This window comes from Diadema setosum, chromosome 16 (assembly GCF_964275005.1).
Source record: "Diadema setosum chromosome 16, eeDiaSeto1, whole genome shotgun sequence".
Lineage (NCBI taxonomy): Eukaryota > Metazoa > Echinodermata > Echinoidea > Diadematoida > Diadematidae > Diadema > Diadema setosum.
In genome coordinates this window covers 940355-959888 of record NC_092700.1, presented here as the reverse complement: position 1 = coordinate 959888, position 19534 = coordinate 940355, and the positions used below count along the sequence as shown (strand labels likewise).

Below are 19534 nucleotides of genomic sequence, written 5' to 3'. Positions count from 1 at the left end.
TCGTAGCCCCACTAACGACGGCTGACGAATAACACTGTTTTTCGATAAACAGTGTTTATCGAGAAAAACTATGTTATCGAGCGAAAAACGCTGTTTATCAAGCGATAAACTCTGTTTATCGAGCGAAAAACAGAGTTTTTCTCGATAAACACTGTTTATCACTTGATAAACAGTGTTTTTCGCTCGATAAACACTGTTTATCGCCGATAAACAGCGTTTTTCGGCGATAAACAGTGTTTATTGGCATTATTGGTGAAACGGCGCGCCATACACAATTGGCAATTTCGACGCGTTAGGGTTACGGAAAAAAAAAATCGCAGCTCCTATATGCGAGCGCGCGCTCTATTACATATAAAACCTCTTTGGCTGTGAGCGATCTGTGTGCTCTTGCGAAACGAAGAGAGCAAGCGTTGGGAACTCCCACTTTCCCACGTCATCTACAGCTAGCCTGTGGGAATCCCACTTCCTGACTATTAAAGCGGCTGTCACAGGCAGAATAGTTTGCCACAGTTGATTGGCTGCACTCATGTATTCTGCAGCTATTGAACCAACCGACAACTTGTCTACCTCTACCAGCTCCTTTGCTATTCCAAAACAAAGAGGGGAGGGAACCTCCTCAGGAATGCATATAGACATGCACTCTTCACACCAGTACAGTGGCTAGAAAGACCGTTTTGATTGAGTATAGAGTAAAATTCTATACTCTATAGAAAACCAGAGGAAACAATCTTACTATTAAGCCACAACCTTGGCCAAATCATTCGGTGTGAGCAAGGCTGAGGTCTCAGCACTATTGTCTACACGACTAAACGAGAAAGATACGCGGAATCGTCTTGAATTATGGCTGAAGGTGGAGAGCAGGACGGAGAACGGAACATCCAAGTAGTAACGGTAGTCTACAAACCAGTCTTGTTGCAGGTTTTGGACCCCAACGACGTCCTTCCTTACATGTTTCAGATATTCACGGGTCCTGAGAAAGGTGAGGATTACAATTCGTATTTCAACTATGTCAGTAAAATTTGAGTGTGCCAGATCTGATCCATTCATTAATTCCTCAAATAAAGTGAATGGGAAAGGTGCATGTGTGCTAAACATTTATTAGAGAAAAGACCAACACACATTGTGTGAAATCTATCAAAATATATCATAATCGCTCAGCAATGCGTTCTTCCGTATTGCGGTCCATTATCAGCATCAGCGGATAAGTAGTCTGCAGTTCCAAACAGGAACATGCTACGATTACCGGTTTGCACACAGTAACCGTCGCATGGTAATTTCTGTTTTATTGTTTTTTTTTTTCATATCAATTATTTTTAATTGGGTTTTTTCATACACAGATAAAGCGAATACCTTGTCATGTTCGAGTGAGATCTCGAGAGAGAGAGAGAGAGTGAGAGAGAGTTTTCCCCAATGCTTTCATGCAGTTTTCTACACTATTTAGTTCACATAGGCCTAAATAGGGTTATTGCCCGACCAGACGCCGGCCGGTAGCGACTTCTTTATAGCGACAGGGTTGTTTATACTGTAGTAACACTAGTTATAGGGCTCACACCTGTAAATAAAATGGAATGTTCCAGACCCCTTCACAAATTCGTACCAAAGATACTAAAATAAATGAAGAAAGAGTATTGATTAAAAATCATTACTGCAGTTTGGAATAAAACTGAATAGCTGCAGGTGTATTGAGCATTAACTCCTCTACGAACTGCATTTTGGTGTGAAGGTGTAAGCTTTTCTCATGGAATTTGAAGGGACTATATTTCATTGGGTGCGTGTACGGAAAAAAGGTTACTTTTTGAGTGAAAAGACTCGTAGTCTGACTTTGCGGACCCTTGGACAGAGTTCGAGCCGAAGAACCTACCTTGGAAATTTGATGGATGACAGGGTATAGTTCACTTATCCAGGTTAGTGAAGAGGAAACACTATTACTCCCAGCTACTTTACAGATTTTTTTTTTATTTTGAATTTTAAGACACGTCTCTAAGGGGGATTATGTACCCGTGTGAGCCCTATACCTTGATATACTAGTACCGGGTGTCCCCAAAAAAGCGGAAAGGTGGATTTTTCAGTATCTTGCGTTCTAAAAGTGATTTTTTTTGACATCATTACAAAAAGCATCTTCTGCAGAAGACAATGATACCAAAATTTGGTTTAATTTGGTTCAGTACTTTTTATTCTTCGCCAATTTCTGAAAATGCAGTCATTTTTAAATTTCGCCGGATTTTTGCGATTATGAGATAGTAATTTGAGTGCGACACGCGATCCATACGGTGAATATTGTGTAAGCTCGGTGATCTATGTCAACAAGAGATACAGCTTTTACATTGGGCACGGGCCAGGAAAAAACAGTGTGTGTGTGTGTCAGTGTGTGTGTGTGTGTGCGCGCCCAATATGAAAGCTTTATCTTTTGTTGACATGGATCAACGAGCTTACACAATTCACCGTATGGAACGCGCGTCGCACCCAAATTATTATCTCGTAAGTCGCAAAAAATTGAAAATGACTGCATTTACAGAAATTGGCGAAGAATAAAAAGTACTGAACCAAATTTAATGATTTTGGTATCATGGTCTTCTGCGGAAGATGCTCTTTCTAATGATGTCAAAAAATATATCACTTTTAGAACGAAAGGTACTGAAAATCCACCGTTCCGCTTTTTTTTTTTTGGGGGGGGGGGGAACACCCGGTATTGGTGGGGTGGTAGCCTTTTGTCAAGGCCTCGTGGCTGAAGATTGAGACTAACTTGCCACACCGAAGACTGCGAGAAACAGGTGAACGCGAGACCGAGTGGCGCAGCCATGAGGCCTTTTGAAACCTGGGTTTTTTTTTCCCTACCGCCTCCCGACGAAGGCGAATATGAATTTTTCATATATTCATGAGTCAGATCACAGTTGGTATGCTAATGAGGACGTGTCAACGCTACGCTGGCAATGCAGGCAGCTACGGAAGAGCTAACTATACACAGCCCTGTCGCTGTACACAAGTGTAAGTCCTAGCGCACGGCGTCTGGTCGGGCTACGGAAGAGCGAGCCGCCGACATGCATACTTATGCGTATTCATTAGATGCGACGGCGTAGTGAGCAATGCGGTCGCTGATTGGCCGCTACCCTTTTTGGTTGGAGAATCTGCGAGAAACAATGCTCAAGATAAGAAATTCATGTCAGGTTTCAAAAGGCCTCGCGGCTGCGCCGCTCGGTCTCGCGTTCTCCAGTTCTCTCGCAGTTAGTCTCTTGTTCAGCCACGAGGCCTGGCCGAAAGGCTACACAAAACAAGGAACAGAACAGCACTATATGCACTATGTCCCTTTATGATATAGCCTACTCATTTTGAGCGAGTAGCTAGAACAATTATCCCATTTTTTCATTTTTCTTGTTATTTCTTATTTCAAAGCAAGCATGAAGGATAGACGACAAAAGTTAGTGGAGGGTAAAACAATACTAATGAGGTCTGCACATCCCTATAGAGACTGATAAACAGAGACTAGCGAAGCAAGGCCATGTTCACACCTCCAAACAGACACTCGCATCCCGCGGCATTTACTCAGTCGATATCGGTATTGTCCTCTAGCGTGTGTGACAGCTGTGTTTGAACTGAGTGAGTCAGTAAAGTTCAAGAGTATTGTTTTGATGGACATGGAATAGAGAAACCCAAATGCACATCTTTTTAGAAAACTTATGGGGAAGTTGAGAATTGAGGTGGAAGGCAATTGTTGTTTGAATCTAATACTTGACCCAACCCCCCCCCCCAAAAAAAAAAAATATTATGTTAGTTTGGAATGCACTGCATGTTTAACAAAAAGAGCCCCAAAATATTGTTGATAAACTTCAATATCTCTATCCATCTGTCTATATATCTATATCTGTACGTATCCATCTATATCTATCTAGAATTGTAAAGGAATTGAAGGTAGATGGACAATTTGGAGAATAGAATATCCAAGATCCAAGTGTTCTTTTTACATGCTGACAGAGCTTATCGAATATGGGTATCACACGATAGAATCAGCTTCCTGTGCATTAAAAAAAAAAATCATTTCAGAGTTATTTGCTGGATTTAAGTTGAGTGCTTTCAAGGGTAGACGGAAATGATGTTGATTTATGAATCATATTTGAAGAATAAAGATATGATTATATCTATGTGAATATTCAGTATTTTCCATGAATAGACGGGGCATATGGGGGTAGGGTAAACATTAGGATTTTTTTAAGTATTTTAATCAATGTATTGTATCTTTTGGTTTTGTTTGTATTGTCAGTTCTGTTATTGTACAATGTATAATTATGTATGTGTTTTTATCGGTTATCGGTTACGTGCTAAAATAAAATAAACTGAACCCGACTGAACTGGGTCCTTGTTGCACTGTTGGCTATTTCAGTCATTTTAAAGCCAATTTTCATCAAATAAGATCTGAATTCCGCTTAGAATATACTCTTCACATTTCATAAGAGGTTTCTCATTATAGACCGGGGGCCCAGAGGATTTATTCAGCTGAAAAGGGTCACACTTTTGGATGGTCTCATCATACAAGGATGTGGCCAAGGGTCAATAAAATGAATTGCTGGCAAGTCACATCCTGTACAGTAAGCCTAGGGGCCACAAAAAGAGGCCCCGAAAAATGGATTTATTCAGCCGAAGGAGGTCACGGACAAAAGTTGGTCGATATTGTCCTTTGGGTGTACTTATCATGAAAACAGCAATGCCAGCTATTTTATCCTGTACGCGGCCCGAGACAGTAGCCCCAAAGGGCCCCGCAAATATGGTGTTATTCAGCTGAAAAGGGTCACGGCTATTTTCTTTTGCAATGGAAGTAGTTCCCATCAGAGATATCCAAAACACCAGTGCCAGCTATTTTATCCTGTACGGGGCCCTAGACAGTAGCCCCAAAGTGTCCCACCCCCCCCCCCCCCATAGGCCCTACGTACGTACAAACACACAGCATTGATTTTATTCAGCTGAAAAGAGTCACGGCTAATTTCTTTTGCAATGGAAGGAGTACCAATCAGAGATATCCAAAACACCAAAGCCAGCTATTTCATCCTGCACGGGGCCCCAGACTGTAGCCCCAAAGTGCCCCACCCCCTGTAGGCCCTACGTACAAACACACACACACACACACACACACATTGACTTTATTCAGCTGATAAGAGTAACGGCTAATTTCTTTTGCAATGGAAGAAGTACCCATCAGAGATATCCAAAACACCAAAGCCAGCTATTTCATCCTGTACGGGGCCCAGACCGTTGCCCAAAAGTGCCCCCCCCCCCTACACACACACACACACACACACACACACAATAGTTTCATTCAGCTGACAAGGGTCACGGCTAATTTCTTTTGCAATGGAAGTAGTACCCATCAGAGAAATCCAAAATACCAAAGCCAGTTATTTTATCCTGCGCTGGGCCCCAGACAGTAGCCCCAAATTACCCCCTTACCCCCCCCCCCCCCCGACACACACACACACATTGATTTTATTCAGCTGAAAAGGGTCACGGCTACTGTCTTTTGCAATTGGAAGTAGTACTCAGAGATATCCAAAGCACTAAAGCCAGTTATTTTATCCTGTACGGGGCCCCAGACATTAGCTCCAACGTGCCCCCTACACACACACACACACACACACACATATTGGTTTCATTCAGCCGAAAAGGGTCACGGCTAATTTCTTTTGCAATGGAAGTAGTACCCATCGGATATCCAAAATACCAAAGTCAGATATTTCATCCTGCACGGGGCCCCAGACAGTAGCTCCAAAGTCCTTTGCTTTCTTCTTTGTCTTCATCTCTTCTTCTTCTTAAATATGCGATCCTTCGTCTTCATTTTCGCGACAACGACAACGTCCTCCTCATCATCATCAGTTTGGCTGTTCTGGCAAACATTTTCCAGCGTATCGGCTACGTTCGATTTTAGAGCGGCGAGAGCGCAAGACATGCGTAATTGAGTCTGGGAAAGCGTAGGAACAGCGTAGCTAAAGCGGTCAATAGCGTTATCGAAGCAGGAATGAAGCGTCTTAGGAACAGGCCTTGATTTTATACGAGAGTAGAAAACTTAGTGAGAGCGTCGTCAAAGCGGGAAGGTCGTACTTTGATCAAGAAAGCGGCGCAGCAGCGGGACCATGTCGTCGGTGTCTAGTTTAGACTACTTCCCGTTCTTGTGCCACTGTTACTACGGTCAGAAAAACCTGGAATTGTTACGCTCATTCCGCGGTATTTACACTGTCACTGCTCTCTCCCCGTTTAAGCTACGATTCAAAATAGGTCAATCTCGATGGGGAGATGGGGAAGAAATTTTGAACCAGTTATCAAAATTTCGTCCCGATCTGTAAAATTTCCAGATCCAACCCCATCACCCAAACGCTGCTGCTACGATGCTCCCGGTCCACTTTTGCCGCTCTCTCCCGATCTGACAGATTGAAAAGATCGGGATGCAGATCTTGATAGTGGAATTACATGTGGGGACACTTTAGTAACACTCCGTAGGGCCCCGTAGAGCTATAACTGGTTTCGGTGTTTTAGATACCTCGTTGAGCACTACTTCCATTGCAAAAGAAATTATAGCATGGCCGGCGCAGCCGTGGGGGTCGTGGGGGCTCGGACCCCCACACTTTTTTTGCACCATACAAAGGAATACATAAGGTGTCATCACTTTGGGCCCCCACACTTTTTTCAACCCGGAAGTACGTAAGTGGCACAAAAAAAAAAGAAGGAAAGGTTATGTTTTTTTTTTCTTAAGACCTTTTTTTTATAACACCCGGGGGAGAATGAGCTGAGGACCTTTTTTTTTCTTTTTTTTCTTTTTTTGCTAGTTAGCTGAAGAAACCCGGAAGTGGACGGGGAGAAGAGATGAGCCGACGTGTTTTTTTTTTTTTTTTTTTTTTTTTTTTTGCTTGTTAGCTCATGAAATCCGGAAGTGGGCCCCCACACTTTTGAAAACGCTGCGCCGGCCCTGTATAACAGTGATTCTTTTCACTTAGAATAAAGTAATACGGGAGCACTTTCCAGCTACTGGCTAGGGGCCCCTTAAAGAATGAAAGTAACTGGATGAGTTTGTGTTTTAGGTATCTCAGCTGTTAATTCCACTGCCAAGAAAAATAGGTATACATGACTCTTTTCACCTAAAAACGCTTAATTCATATGGTTTGGGAATACCTTGGGGCTATACCTGTCAAGGTCCAGTGCATCCGGACCAATTTCGCACCTCTTTTAATCCAATTCTTTAATGCTGAATTGAATTTAGCAAAAAATTCGCCGAGATGACATGGTAGCTCAATGTCATGATCTCTTCATTCAAATTCATTTTGAAAAATTAACATTACCTCTAACCTTATTCTTAATAGCACTTTTTAACTGAAATCCATAAGACAAGCACCATTCCACTATCCGTTCATTCGTAAATTCATAATGATATAGTCACGTGATCACATGCTGCGCTCGTTCATTCAAATTGATTTCTGGGCATCTAATTTAATTAAACGTGCTTATTGAATCCGGAGAAGTATAGAAGCCACAAATTATCTGGCCGTTACGAGCGCTTTAGTACGAACGGTCGGCCAGTTCCAGGAAGTCAAGGTTATGATCCTCAAATGCTTTTTTAAAAAATAATTCTTTCTATGTCTTCTAGAGATATACGTCTGTATCTATTGTGCTGTCATGACTATAAAAAATGAAGTTAATCTGCATTACTGGTACACGTATAGGCATGAAAGAGAAGGAGCGTTACAGAACAACCAAATCCAATTATACTACATAGAAAATATGATACTTTTACTGCTTTATAACAGTAATTTAGATGAAACAAAACACATATAGAAAGACACGTTAAAATGTTCTCACCTTTAAAGACAAAGAAATAGCATGATGTAAATTTGAATGAACACGTTTGGAATTTGACTGTCTTTCGCGAAATTTAATGACTGAAATACCCTTTTCGGCAAGTCAAGGCGAATTTGAATGAACGCAGGGTACCAGCCAATTTGAATACCCATTTTACGAATTCAAACCTTCTATCAAATGAACCGACAAAAGTACGAAATTGGCTGGGAAAACCTAACTGACTTTGATGTTTTGGGTATCTATGATGTAAACTAAGGCCTACTTTGATTGTAAAAGAAAAACAACTATGATTTTTTTTTTCAGCTAAATGATGTCATAATAGTTATGTGGGGGAGGGGCACTTTATGGCTACTGTACCGGGCCCAGTGCCTCAGGATGAAATGACTGGTTTTCGTAATATGGTCATCTCGGTTGCGCACTATACAGAAGTATGCTTCCTTTGCAAATTTCTTGGGTGTTTTGCTACTGTAACCTATAGGACCCCGTATACAGAATAAGATGACTTGCTTTGGTGTTTATGATATCTCTGTTCAGTAGGCCCTGATATTTACGTTACAAAAGAATTTGTAAGACCATTTTCAGCTGATTCACATGCATGCAGTACATGTTTAATGGATGGGACACTGTGGAGCTACTGTCTGGGGCTCCGTACAGGATAAAATAACTGGCCTTGGTGTGTTGAATATCTCTGATAGGTACTTCTTCCAGTGCAAAAGAAATAACCCGTGTTTGGGGCTATACTGTCTGGGGCCCCGTACAGGATAAAATAACTGGCTTTGGTATTTTGGATATCATTGATGGGTACTGCTTCCATTGCAAAAGAAATTAGCCGTGACCCTTTTCAGCTGAATGAAAACAATGTGTGTGTGTGTGTGTGTGTGTGTATGTAGGGGGGCAATTTGGGGCTACTGTCTGGGGCCCCGTACAGGATAAAATAACTGGCTTTAGTGTTTTGGATATCTCTGATGAGTATGTCCACTACTTCGATTGCAAAAGAAAGTAGCCGTGACCCTTTTCAGCTGAATAAAGTCAATATGTGTGTAGGGGGGGGGGGAGGGGGGAAGGAAGCAATTTGGGGCTACTGACTGGGGCCCCGTGCAGGATAAAATAACTGGCTTTGGTATTTTTGATATCTCTGATGGGTACTACTTCCATTGCAAAAGAAATTAGCCGTGGCCCTTTTCAGCTGAATGAAACTAATTTGTGTGTGTTGGGGGGTGGGGAGGGGGCAAGTTGGGGCTACTGTCTGGGGCCCCTTACAGGATAAAGTAGCTGGCTTTAGTGTTTTGGATATCTCTGATGAGTATGTCCACTACTTCGATTGCAAAAGAAAGTAGCCGTGACCCTTTTCAGCTGAATAAAGTCAATGTGTGTGTATAGGGGGGGGGGGGGGGGAAGGAAGCAATTTGGGGCTACTGACTGGGGCCCCGTGCAGGATAAAATAACTGGCTTTGGTATTTTTGATATCTCTGATGGGTACTACTTCCATTGCAAAAGAAATTAGCCGTGGCCCTTTTCAGCTGAATGAAACTAATGTGTGTGTGTTGGGGGGTGGGGAGGGGGCAATTTGGGGCTACTGTCTGGGGCCCCTTACAGGATAAAGTAGCTGGCTTTGGTGTTTTGGATATCTCTGATGGGTACTACTTAAATTGCAAAAGAAATTAGCCGTGACCCTTTTCAGCTGAATAAAATCAATGTGTGTGTGTGCGGGGGGGGGGGGGGGGGGGAGGGGGCAATTTGGGGCTTCTGTCTGGGGCCCCGTGCAGGATAAAATGACTGGCTTTGGTATTTTGGATATCTCTGATGGGTACTACTTCCATTGCAAAAGAAATTAGCCGTGACCCTTTTTCGTTGAATGAAACTAATGTGTGTGTGTGCGGGGGGCACTTTGGTGCTACTGTTGTGTAGCGGTGTTTCGCTACTCGGGATCGGTTAATATTTTTGAGAGGTACACGCAGAAAAAGGATTGGCGACACAGTTCAGTTAAGTTTCCATGTGCACTTTATTTGAGAGGCGTTTTGGAGGCGATCCTCTCTCTTCAAGCGTCAGAATCCAAATCTTCTTCTCTGTATCTTATACAACTTGTTATCCACTTCATACATTCAATCATGAGTATTACACTGTTGGTTACTGGTTACACTGTTGTGACACACTATGGATGGGTGAATGGGGGTGGAGTCTTCATGTTAAAGAGGGGTTTTAATTGGGCAAAACTTTGGTTGGTATAGGAACAAAGGCGGGACTAGTTTTAAAGAGGAGGTAGTATTCTTGGATTTTGATTTAACAATAATTCTAAGTAATCAATGGAGGAAGGGCAGGATGTTTAGGTTTGGCTTAGCCTGGTCGTAAATTAGATGGGGCTAGAAGTACTCAAGGGATGATGAAGGTCGATGACTCACTGGGTGAGGTTGAGAGTATTGGTCGGGGTCATTGACTGGTGGACAGGTGGAGGTGAACTGGTATATGTGGGAGGGGGTAGTGATTTGTGTATCATTACACAACATCCCTTTTGTTTGGAAATTAAGACTCCTCTCTTATTTTTTTTTTTTTTTTGAAAGGGAAGGGCTTACACACAACAATTCAGTATAAACTGGGTAACAAAATTAACGCTGATTGACCATGTACAAAAAATATTTGTGAAACCGTTTATCATTGTTCCAGACTCTCTCATATTTTCTCTCTTGCTCACATCCTTTCAATAATAATTTACAGTTAAGTTGATTAGACCAATTACTGTAATTGAAATGCACAATGAAGACATTTACCTTCTGCTTAAATGACTTAGTCGTACCGAGGGGGTATGATACATACATGTATATGAACTTATTTTACCACTGAGTGAGCTTTCCTTGTCTTGTATGTATTTTGGGAACTATTCAAGTTACCAAGTCAAAGTATACACATTATATTCAATAATGCCTATACCCTTTGTAAGATATAGGTTAAAAGAAAACAAATTGAATTGTGCAGACTTATGCACTATACCAATACATGTATTTACACAACGTTGTGCAGACTTATGCATAGTAAACAAAGCATTAATGTGATTTTGCCTATCAAACAACGGCAATTCTGTAACACATAATAAAGTAAAAATAATTCGCTGGTCATTATTCTGTGCAGTGCGATAAACAATCTGATCCAAATAACAACCTTGAGTGCTTGTATCTAATGCACTATCCATACATATGTCTTCGTAATAAAATCATTGGGAAGATAATAGGAACGCTCAAGGAATGAAAGTCAAGTCTATGATCCAGGCAAAATGATCCAGGCAAAATGTCATTCAATTTTGAAAGACTATCATAGAATATCATGGCTTACAAACCTTTCCTACTAAAGCATAAATGCAAATTTCCCAATTAAGAAAATTAACTTATAAAATGAACGAGGGATCAAGCACTTTCAAGCTTGTGCCTTAATTCCAACAAGTACAATCTCAACTTGCAAATAAATGTATGTTCACTTAATGAAACAATTATGATCGTTCATGACAAGTACTTTCAAACTTGTATATTTTCATGTCACATGTATATTACTAGAAACAATCAAATTGAGTCAAATGTCATCCATCCATGCACGCTGAACTATACTTGATCAAATCTTTCACGAAAAGAGTATGCTGAAATAACTTCAAATTTAATAGAACATGCTACTGAATATTATGGTGGAAGGTCAACAGGTATACTCAAGGTATTAATAGCGTCTATGTTATGAGGGGCCCATGTACTTCATATTGAAGAATCAACATAGAATAAATTCACTATCAATCCTATCCTGTTCAGCAAGGGTTTCCTTCCATATTCTTCCATAATAATGCCGAATTGACGAACGATTGAACAAGTACTTTCAAACTTGTTAGTATCATAAACGAGTCATTCAAGCTCGTTACACATCAAATTGATGCCATATATGATTAATATCGTTCAAAACTGAGCATACTGTCTTGCAAAAGATTATCATAGTCAACATTCAATGGATAAGATGACTATCCTAACATAGCCTATGTTTCACACTAAAAGGAAGTTACATAACATAAGAACATAACATAACATAACATAACATAACAACGTGATTTTTTTTTTTTTTTGATAATTCGCCTGGAACTCTATATTCTACTAGAAAAAAGGGATACATGAGACTATTTACATGTTATACAATAATCACGAGAATTGGTCAGTCTTCTATTGTTTTCTCTAATTAGGTCTGTATAGTTAGTATTCTTGTACTATCCTACACATGTATGTCCAACCTCTAAGTTAAGTCATGTTAATATTGCCCGAGGAGGCAGTCATGAACTGGTCAACTTGTCTTTTGCCATGAAACGTGATAAAATAAATGGTGGGGCTGCATGGGATGTGCAGCTTTCATTTTCTTTTCTTTGCAAGTGTGAGATCTTGTCGACTTCATTTTTGTTTTGTTTGAGCTGTCCAGCTACAGTATCATGTTATTTATGGTCAAGAGTGTTAGGGGTGAACAGTTCGAAAAAGTTCTTCTCTGGGCAATGGTCCTTGGGGGCACATTGCATTTAATTCTGTCTGTCGTCAAGTCTGGGTTCAGTGGAAACCTAATTGGGTCTGTTAGTTTTATGGTAAGGACACATTTTATGTCATTGTTACATGGTAGATATGAAAGGATATTAGTTGTGCATGTTGTTGAACAATGCTGGTAGTGATTTTTTATAGTAACAGAATGAAAAACTCTTGATTGTTGAAAAAGAGAGTAAAATTATACCATTGAGTTTATCTCTAGTGAGTGCAGCATCCAATGGTATAGCCTATCTTAAAAGTTAGTGCAGACTGCCAATAATCTAGCCAATTTATATACTCCATACTCCACTCTCATGCTCGCTCTCATTCAAATTGGAACAATGAAAGTGTGTTTCACTTACCGGTCATAATGAAGGATTTGACAAATGTTGACGCATAGGATGTCAAGGATGTGTCGAAAAAAGGTAAAATTTATGCAAAAAAGGATTAAAAAAAGGCAATAAATGTGTTCGAATCAAAGTGTCACTGTTCAGAAAAATAAATTCCAGGGATTAATTATTAATTCCAAGTGTCTATGTCCTCTACAAATTTTCTGTGGGTAGCGGTAGTCGTCGTCCGTTGTTGGGGTTGAGTTGAGTTTGTCGCATGTCACATATCTAGGCAATGCTGGTTATGGCCGGCGGTGTCCATGTCGTACATTTGTCATTGTGGGCTACATCGTGGGGCGTCATCTGGCAGGTCTGGCTGTCGTCAGCGGTGCCGGTGGGGTGATCAGTCGATCCCGTTATGGTAGTTCGTCGTCGGGGTCGTCGGTATAAGTCATCTTGGATTCGGTCATGTCAGAGGAGAACACATCAGTCAAAACATGTTATCATCCAATGTCCCATAAAGACAATGATGGCAGACGGTGTTGTATGGCATAGTTTATCAGTCAGATGTAACAAACTCTCAGTTCTGCTGCACAGACTTTCACAGCAAGGAGACAAGTTCTGGTCTCAGGAAGCTGAAACTTTCGTTGGCCACAGCAACAGATGTCAGTCTTTTTTCTTATTCTCGGAGCACCGGGTTCTCAGGCGGTAGTGTCGCAAGTCATGAACAATTGTTAACAGTTGATGTTCTGTCACAACTGATGTGTTGAATAAGTATTGTTCAAATCAAGCCGGGTTCTCAGGTGGTAGTATCACAAGTCATGAACTGTCAAGTCTGTTCTGTCACAACTGCTGTGTCGAATTGTTCGAATCAAGCCGGGTTCTCCACCATGTTGTGTAGCGGTGTTTCGCTACTCGGGATCGGTTAATATTTTTGAGAGGTACACGCAGAAAAAGGATTGGCGACACAGTTCAGTTAAGTTTCCATGTGCACTTTATTTGAGAGGCGTTTTGGAGGCGATCCTCTCTCTTCAAGCGTCAGAATCCAAATCTTCTTCTCTGTATCTTATACAACTTGTTATCCACTTCATACATTCAATCATGAGTATTACACTGTTGGTTACTGGTTACACTGTTGTGACACACTATGGATGGGTGAATGGGGGTGGAGTCTTCATGTTAAAGAGGGGTTTTAATTGGGCAAAACTTTGGTTGGTATAGGAACAAAGGCGGGACTAGTTTTAAAGAGGAGGTAGTATTCTTGGATTTTGATTTAACAATAATTCTAAGTAATCAATGGAGGAAGGGCAGGATGTTTAGGTTTGGCTTAGCCTGGTCGTAAATTAGATGGGGCTAGAAGTACTCAAGGGATGATGAAGGTCGATGACTCACTGGGTGAGGTTGAGAGTATTGGTCGGGGTCATTGACTGGTGGACAGGTGGAGGTGAACTGGTATATGTGGGAGGGGGTAGTGATTTGTGTATCATTACACAACACTACTCTCCGGGGCCCCGTATAGGATAGAATAGCTGGCTTTGGTGATTTGGATATCTCTGATGGGTACTCCTTCCATTGCAAAAGAAATTAGCTGTGACTCTTTTCAGCTGAATAAAATCAATGTTTTCGTGTGTTTGTGCGTAGGGCCTATGGGGGTGGGGCACTTTGGGGCTACTGTCTGGAGCCCCGTACAGGATAAAATAGCTGGCATTGGTGTTTTGGATATCTCTGATGGGAACTATTTCCATTGCAAAAGAAAATAGCCGTGAATAACACCATATTGTGGGGCCCTTTGGGGCTACTGTCTGGGGGCCCCCGTAATATTTCCATTGCAAAAGAAAATAGCCGTGAATATATATATATATATAGAGCACATGATTCGGAGACGAAGTGGACATGCAGGTGCAAACTTAATCGCTGGAATTTCTCATTTTTTTGCTCGCTTTGTGACCCTAATGTGGTGAACATCTCTGTGTAAGGGAATGAAGAACACTCGCTGCTGCACATAAGGCTGGTTTGTTGTGGAAATGAAACAGAAAAGGAAGGAAATGGAGACAAAATCCGATGACGGAGAGAATCCATCCTCTGAAAATCGACGTAGCGAGAGACTGTCAGCCCGGCACGGGGACGCTCCCGGCCGAATTAGCACTGAGAACAGCAATGGTTCTTCCCTCAACGCAGCTGGTCAACCAACCATCAAGGCGAACAATGATAGCAGCAAAGCCATTGAAACTGACCATGAGCATACAATGGCCATCAGGGACCACATAAAAGAGGTAATCACCTCTGAGCCAATTCTCAACAAGCTCGTCACCCTCATAGCCGACGCCATCATGGATCGAGTTTCGCAAAACATCTACCAGGCTCTCAACCACGATATCGCTGCGAAAGAGAACGAAGTGTCTGCACTCAAGAAAAAGGTGAAGGACCTGGAGAAGTCCCTTGCTGATGTGCAAAACATACAGGAGGAGCAGGAACAGTACAGTAGGCGAGAGTCCCTCAGGATCTACGGAATACCTGAAAAGCAAAATGAGAAAACAGAGGAAGTAGTTCGTGGTGTCGTGAAGGAGCACCTTGACATCGAACTTGGCCTGTCAGATATTTCACGGAGTCACAGGATCACAACGAAGTCGAGACCGGGAGCGAGATCTACTGAAGGGCCAAAACCACTCATTGTCAAGTTCAGCACGTACAACACCAAGCGAGCAGTGTTCGACGCCAAGGCCAGACTTCGTGGTACAAGGATCTTCATCCAAGAAGACCTGACTCAACATCGACGGGAACTGATCAACGCTGCCAAGCAGAAATCAACAGTGAAGAGAGATTGGACAAACGATGGAAAAATCACAGCGTTGCTGTCTCTCCCTGGATCACACGACAGAAAGATCACCATCAGAAACTCCAGAGATATTGAGAGACTGGAATGATTCGAGGTGAGAATCAACATTACTCAAAAGAGCAAGGAAAATAGACAGGATGGGACTAAGCTATCCATGCATACTCTGTAAGAAAATGGTCAGAAATAATCAAAATGCACTTCTTTGTGTTAAATGTCGTGAATGGTGTCACTTAGACTGTTGTGGTGAAAGTAATGATATCTTCCAAAGTGATATAGATTGGATATGTACTCGATGCTACTTAGCAGAATTACCAGGATATGATGATATGAAATCAAAGGACCCTGAAATACAAAGTGATATTGACATCTCAAAAACAAAAGAGAGATCGTTGACTGTCGAATCACAACTTCAATCTGTAAGAGCTGAAAAAGGATTGAAATTATCTCATTTGAATTGTTTGTCCCTGACTAAAAATATTGATGAAATACGTAAAATTGTAGATTTGTCTGATATTGATGTGATGACTCTAAGTGAGACACATTTGAATGAAGAGATACTTAATGCAGAAATTGATATTGATTTATATGATGTGATTAGAAAAGATAGAAATCGCATGGGTGGAGGAACTGCAATATATATCAAAAATGCGATTCGTTATAATGTAAGGCCAGATTTATGTGATGAATCTTTGGAAATGATTGCAGTTGAGGTTAAACCATTGAATGTAAAATCAATTGTTGTTATTGTGTGGTACAGACCACCAAACGCTAATGCACGAGTGTTTGATTTGTTTGAATCTGTACTTCATAAACTGGACGATCTGCAACAGGATTATATCATACTAGGTGATCTGAATTGTAACATGCTTACAGGTCATCAGTCCTGGCAAAGTAAGCATCTGAAAGAGTTGACTGAAGCTTTCGGATTAACCCAAGTGGTATCTTCACCTACACGAGTTACTGTTGATACTTCTAGTTTGGTTGATGTTATATTGGTTAATAACCTGGATAAAGTTGGAAGAGTAGATGTGATTCCAGTCTCATTAAGTGATCATTATATGGTTTTCTGTACATGGGGTAAACAAAAAATGTGTAAAGAACACTCACATAGATTTAAAGTTAGCAGAAATATTAAAAAAGTAGATATTGTTAAATATGCAGAAGATATAAGTAAATTGCGCTGGGACTGTGTATATAATGCCACTGATGTTAGTACTGCGTACTCTGCTTTTGAAAGAGAACTCTTGAAAGTAATAGACCATAATGCTCCACTGAAACGTAAACGTATTAAGAAAAAGGAATCCCCATGGATTACTGATCATGTGCTACAACTCATCAGAGATCGTAATATGTTGAAACGCAAAGCTGGACTGACTAACGAAAAAGACGACTGGAATCGATATAAAAAGGCAAGAAATTGTGTAACAGCTGAAATACGTAAAGCGAAAAGAGATTTTATTACCAATACTATTAAGGCAAGTAACGGTCAATCCAGTGATGTATGGCAATCGCTAAGTTATGTGATGCCTAAGAAACAAAGTCATGAAAGAATAGATGAAATTGAACGAGATGGTGTCCGATACTATGGGAAAAAAGCCCTGGCTGAAAACTTCAACGATTACTTCGCGGAAATTGGAAAAACACTTCAGAATAGTATCACTAAGAACGGCGTTGATTATATTGATCTTGACAACGACCTGTCCGATCATTGTAATGAGTCATGTTTATCATCATTTAAAGACATAGAAGAGCTTGAAACTCTTGAAGTAATTATGAAGATGTCAGTGAAAAAAGCTTGTGGAAACGATGATATCCCAATGTCGCTCATCAAACCGGTTGCTCATTTAATTGTTAAACCTCTTACACATATACTGAATATGTCAATTAAACAAGCCTCTGTTCCAGATGAACTGAAAGTTTCTAAAATTACACCTGTCTTTAAAGGTGGGAATAAAATGGTGATTGGAAATTATAGACCAATCAGTATTTTACCTGTTTTTGCCAAGATTTTTGAAAAGATAATATTTACTCAACTATATGATTATTTGACCAGTCATCATCTTCTCTGCGACCAACAGTCTGGTTTTCGCCCTAATAATTCGACTTCCACTGCACTGTTAAAAGTAACAGAGGAATGGCTAGACAAGCTCGATAGAGGCAATCTAGTTGGGGTAGTAACATTGGACCTGAAAAAGGCTTTCGACACTGTTGACCACAAGGTATTGTTATCCAAACTGAAAAGACTGGGTGTCACCGGTAATGCACTGAAATGGGTAGGACACTATTTGTTCAATCGCGTTCAGTATACTGTTGTGAATGGTGTAAAATCCCCCATGAGAGTTATTGAGTGTGGCGTTCCACAAGGGAGCACCTTAGGTCCTCTGTTGTTTGTTATATATGTCAACGACCTGGCGGAATGCCTTAATGAATGTAAGGTGTCTCTGTATGCTGACGACACCTGTATATACACTGCACATAAGAATGCTGAATCTGTGGCCGATACTCTCAACAAGGATTTTGAAGCAGTAAATCACTGGCTTAAAGAGAATAAACTTGTACTTAATGTAAATAAATGTGAATGTTTATTGCTTGGTACCAAAAAACGACTAAAAAGTGTAAAGCATTTTAACGTGCATATTGAATCATATGAAATTAAACGAGTAACACATATTACATATCTTGGCGTTATTATTGATGAACATCTAAATTGGGAACAGCATATTGGAAAAGTATCAAAGGAAATAATAAGTAGAATATATTTATTGAAACGGATACGACCTTATATAACACAACAGACAGCATTGATATATTATAAGAGTATTGTACAAGGAAGATTTGACTACTGTGATGTAGTGTGGTCAAATTGCAGTAAAATGATGATTTATAAATTGCAAAGATTACAAAATCGGGCACTGCGTACCGTTCTGAAGGTTAATTGGAGGTTTTCAACACAATTGATATATGATCAGTTAAGTATTTCTACTATTAAAATAAGACAGAAATATAGAATGTTACATGCAATGTATAAAATTGCTCATGGGGTTTACCCCCAAAGTCTGTGTGAGTTGTTTTCATTTAAATATACAAATTATTTTTTCAGATGTAATATGTTAAAATTTGAGTTATGTAGATTTTCAACTAATTTCAAACGTAGGAGTTTACAGTACAGGGGATGTAAAGTGTGGAATGATCTCCCAGATAATATCAAGATTATGAGTTTTAATAATTTCAGGTCTTATTTGAAACAGCAGCAGTTCTAGTTTGATATCCACTGCATTATATATCATATTACATCATATCAATTATCATAACGTTTCCTATTATGTTACGCGATGAGTACTATTGACATTTGTTTTATATCAATCTCTTGTCAATGTCTGTATTTTTTTTTTATTCATATGCTGTTATATGTAGATATACTTTTCCTTTTCTTCGTGATTTTTTTTTCTCTTTTTTGTTCTTATTTCAATCATTGCTATATATTACGCTGTTACTGAATCTATATTTCGTTCTGTTATAATGTATACATGCACGGACTTGCAGAATAACAGCCGATGGCTGAGCAAGTTTCCTTTTTACTACCGTGTTGAAATAAAATGAAAATGAAATGAGTAACACCATATTGTGGGGCCCTTTGGGGCTACTGTCTGGGGGCCCCGTACAGGGTAAAAAAACTGGCATTGCTGTTTTCATGATAAGTACACCCAAAGGAACAATATCCACCAACTTTTGTCCGTGACCCTCTTCGGTTGAATAAATCCGTTTTTCGGGGCCACTTTTTGTGGCCCCTAGGCCTACGGTACAGGATGTGACTTGCCAGCAATTCATTTTATTGACCCTTGGCCACATCCTTATATGATGAGACCATCAAAAAGTGTGACCCTTTTCAGCTGAATAAATCTTCTGGGCCCCGGTCTATTATCTCCCCCCCCCCCCAAAAAAAAAAGAAAGAAAAAGAAATCGTCAAAAAATGTTGGAAACCTCTAAGTTCATATCAACGGAAACTG

The 19534-nt window shown here is 40.4% G+C and overlaps 1 protein-coding gene across 1 annotated transcript in view; it reads left to right on the top strand.

The window, feature by feature from the left end:
* The first annotated feature begins 840 nt into the window (after nucleotides 1–840).
* Nucleotides 841–19534, top strand: part of LOC140239453 (ATP-dependent RNA helicase DHX58-like) — a 206247-nt gene continuing 187553 nt past the window's right edge. Inside the window, exon 1 of the mRNA XM_072319289.1 lies at nucleotides 841–979. Coding sequence (XP_072175390.1) covers nucleotides 841–979 — 139 coding nt within the window. The remainder of the gene's footprint in view (nucleotides 980–19534) is intronic.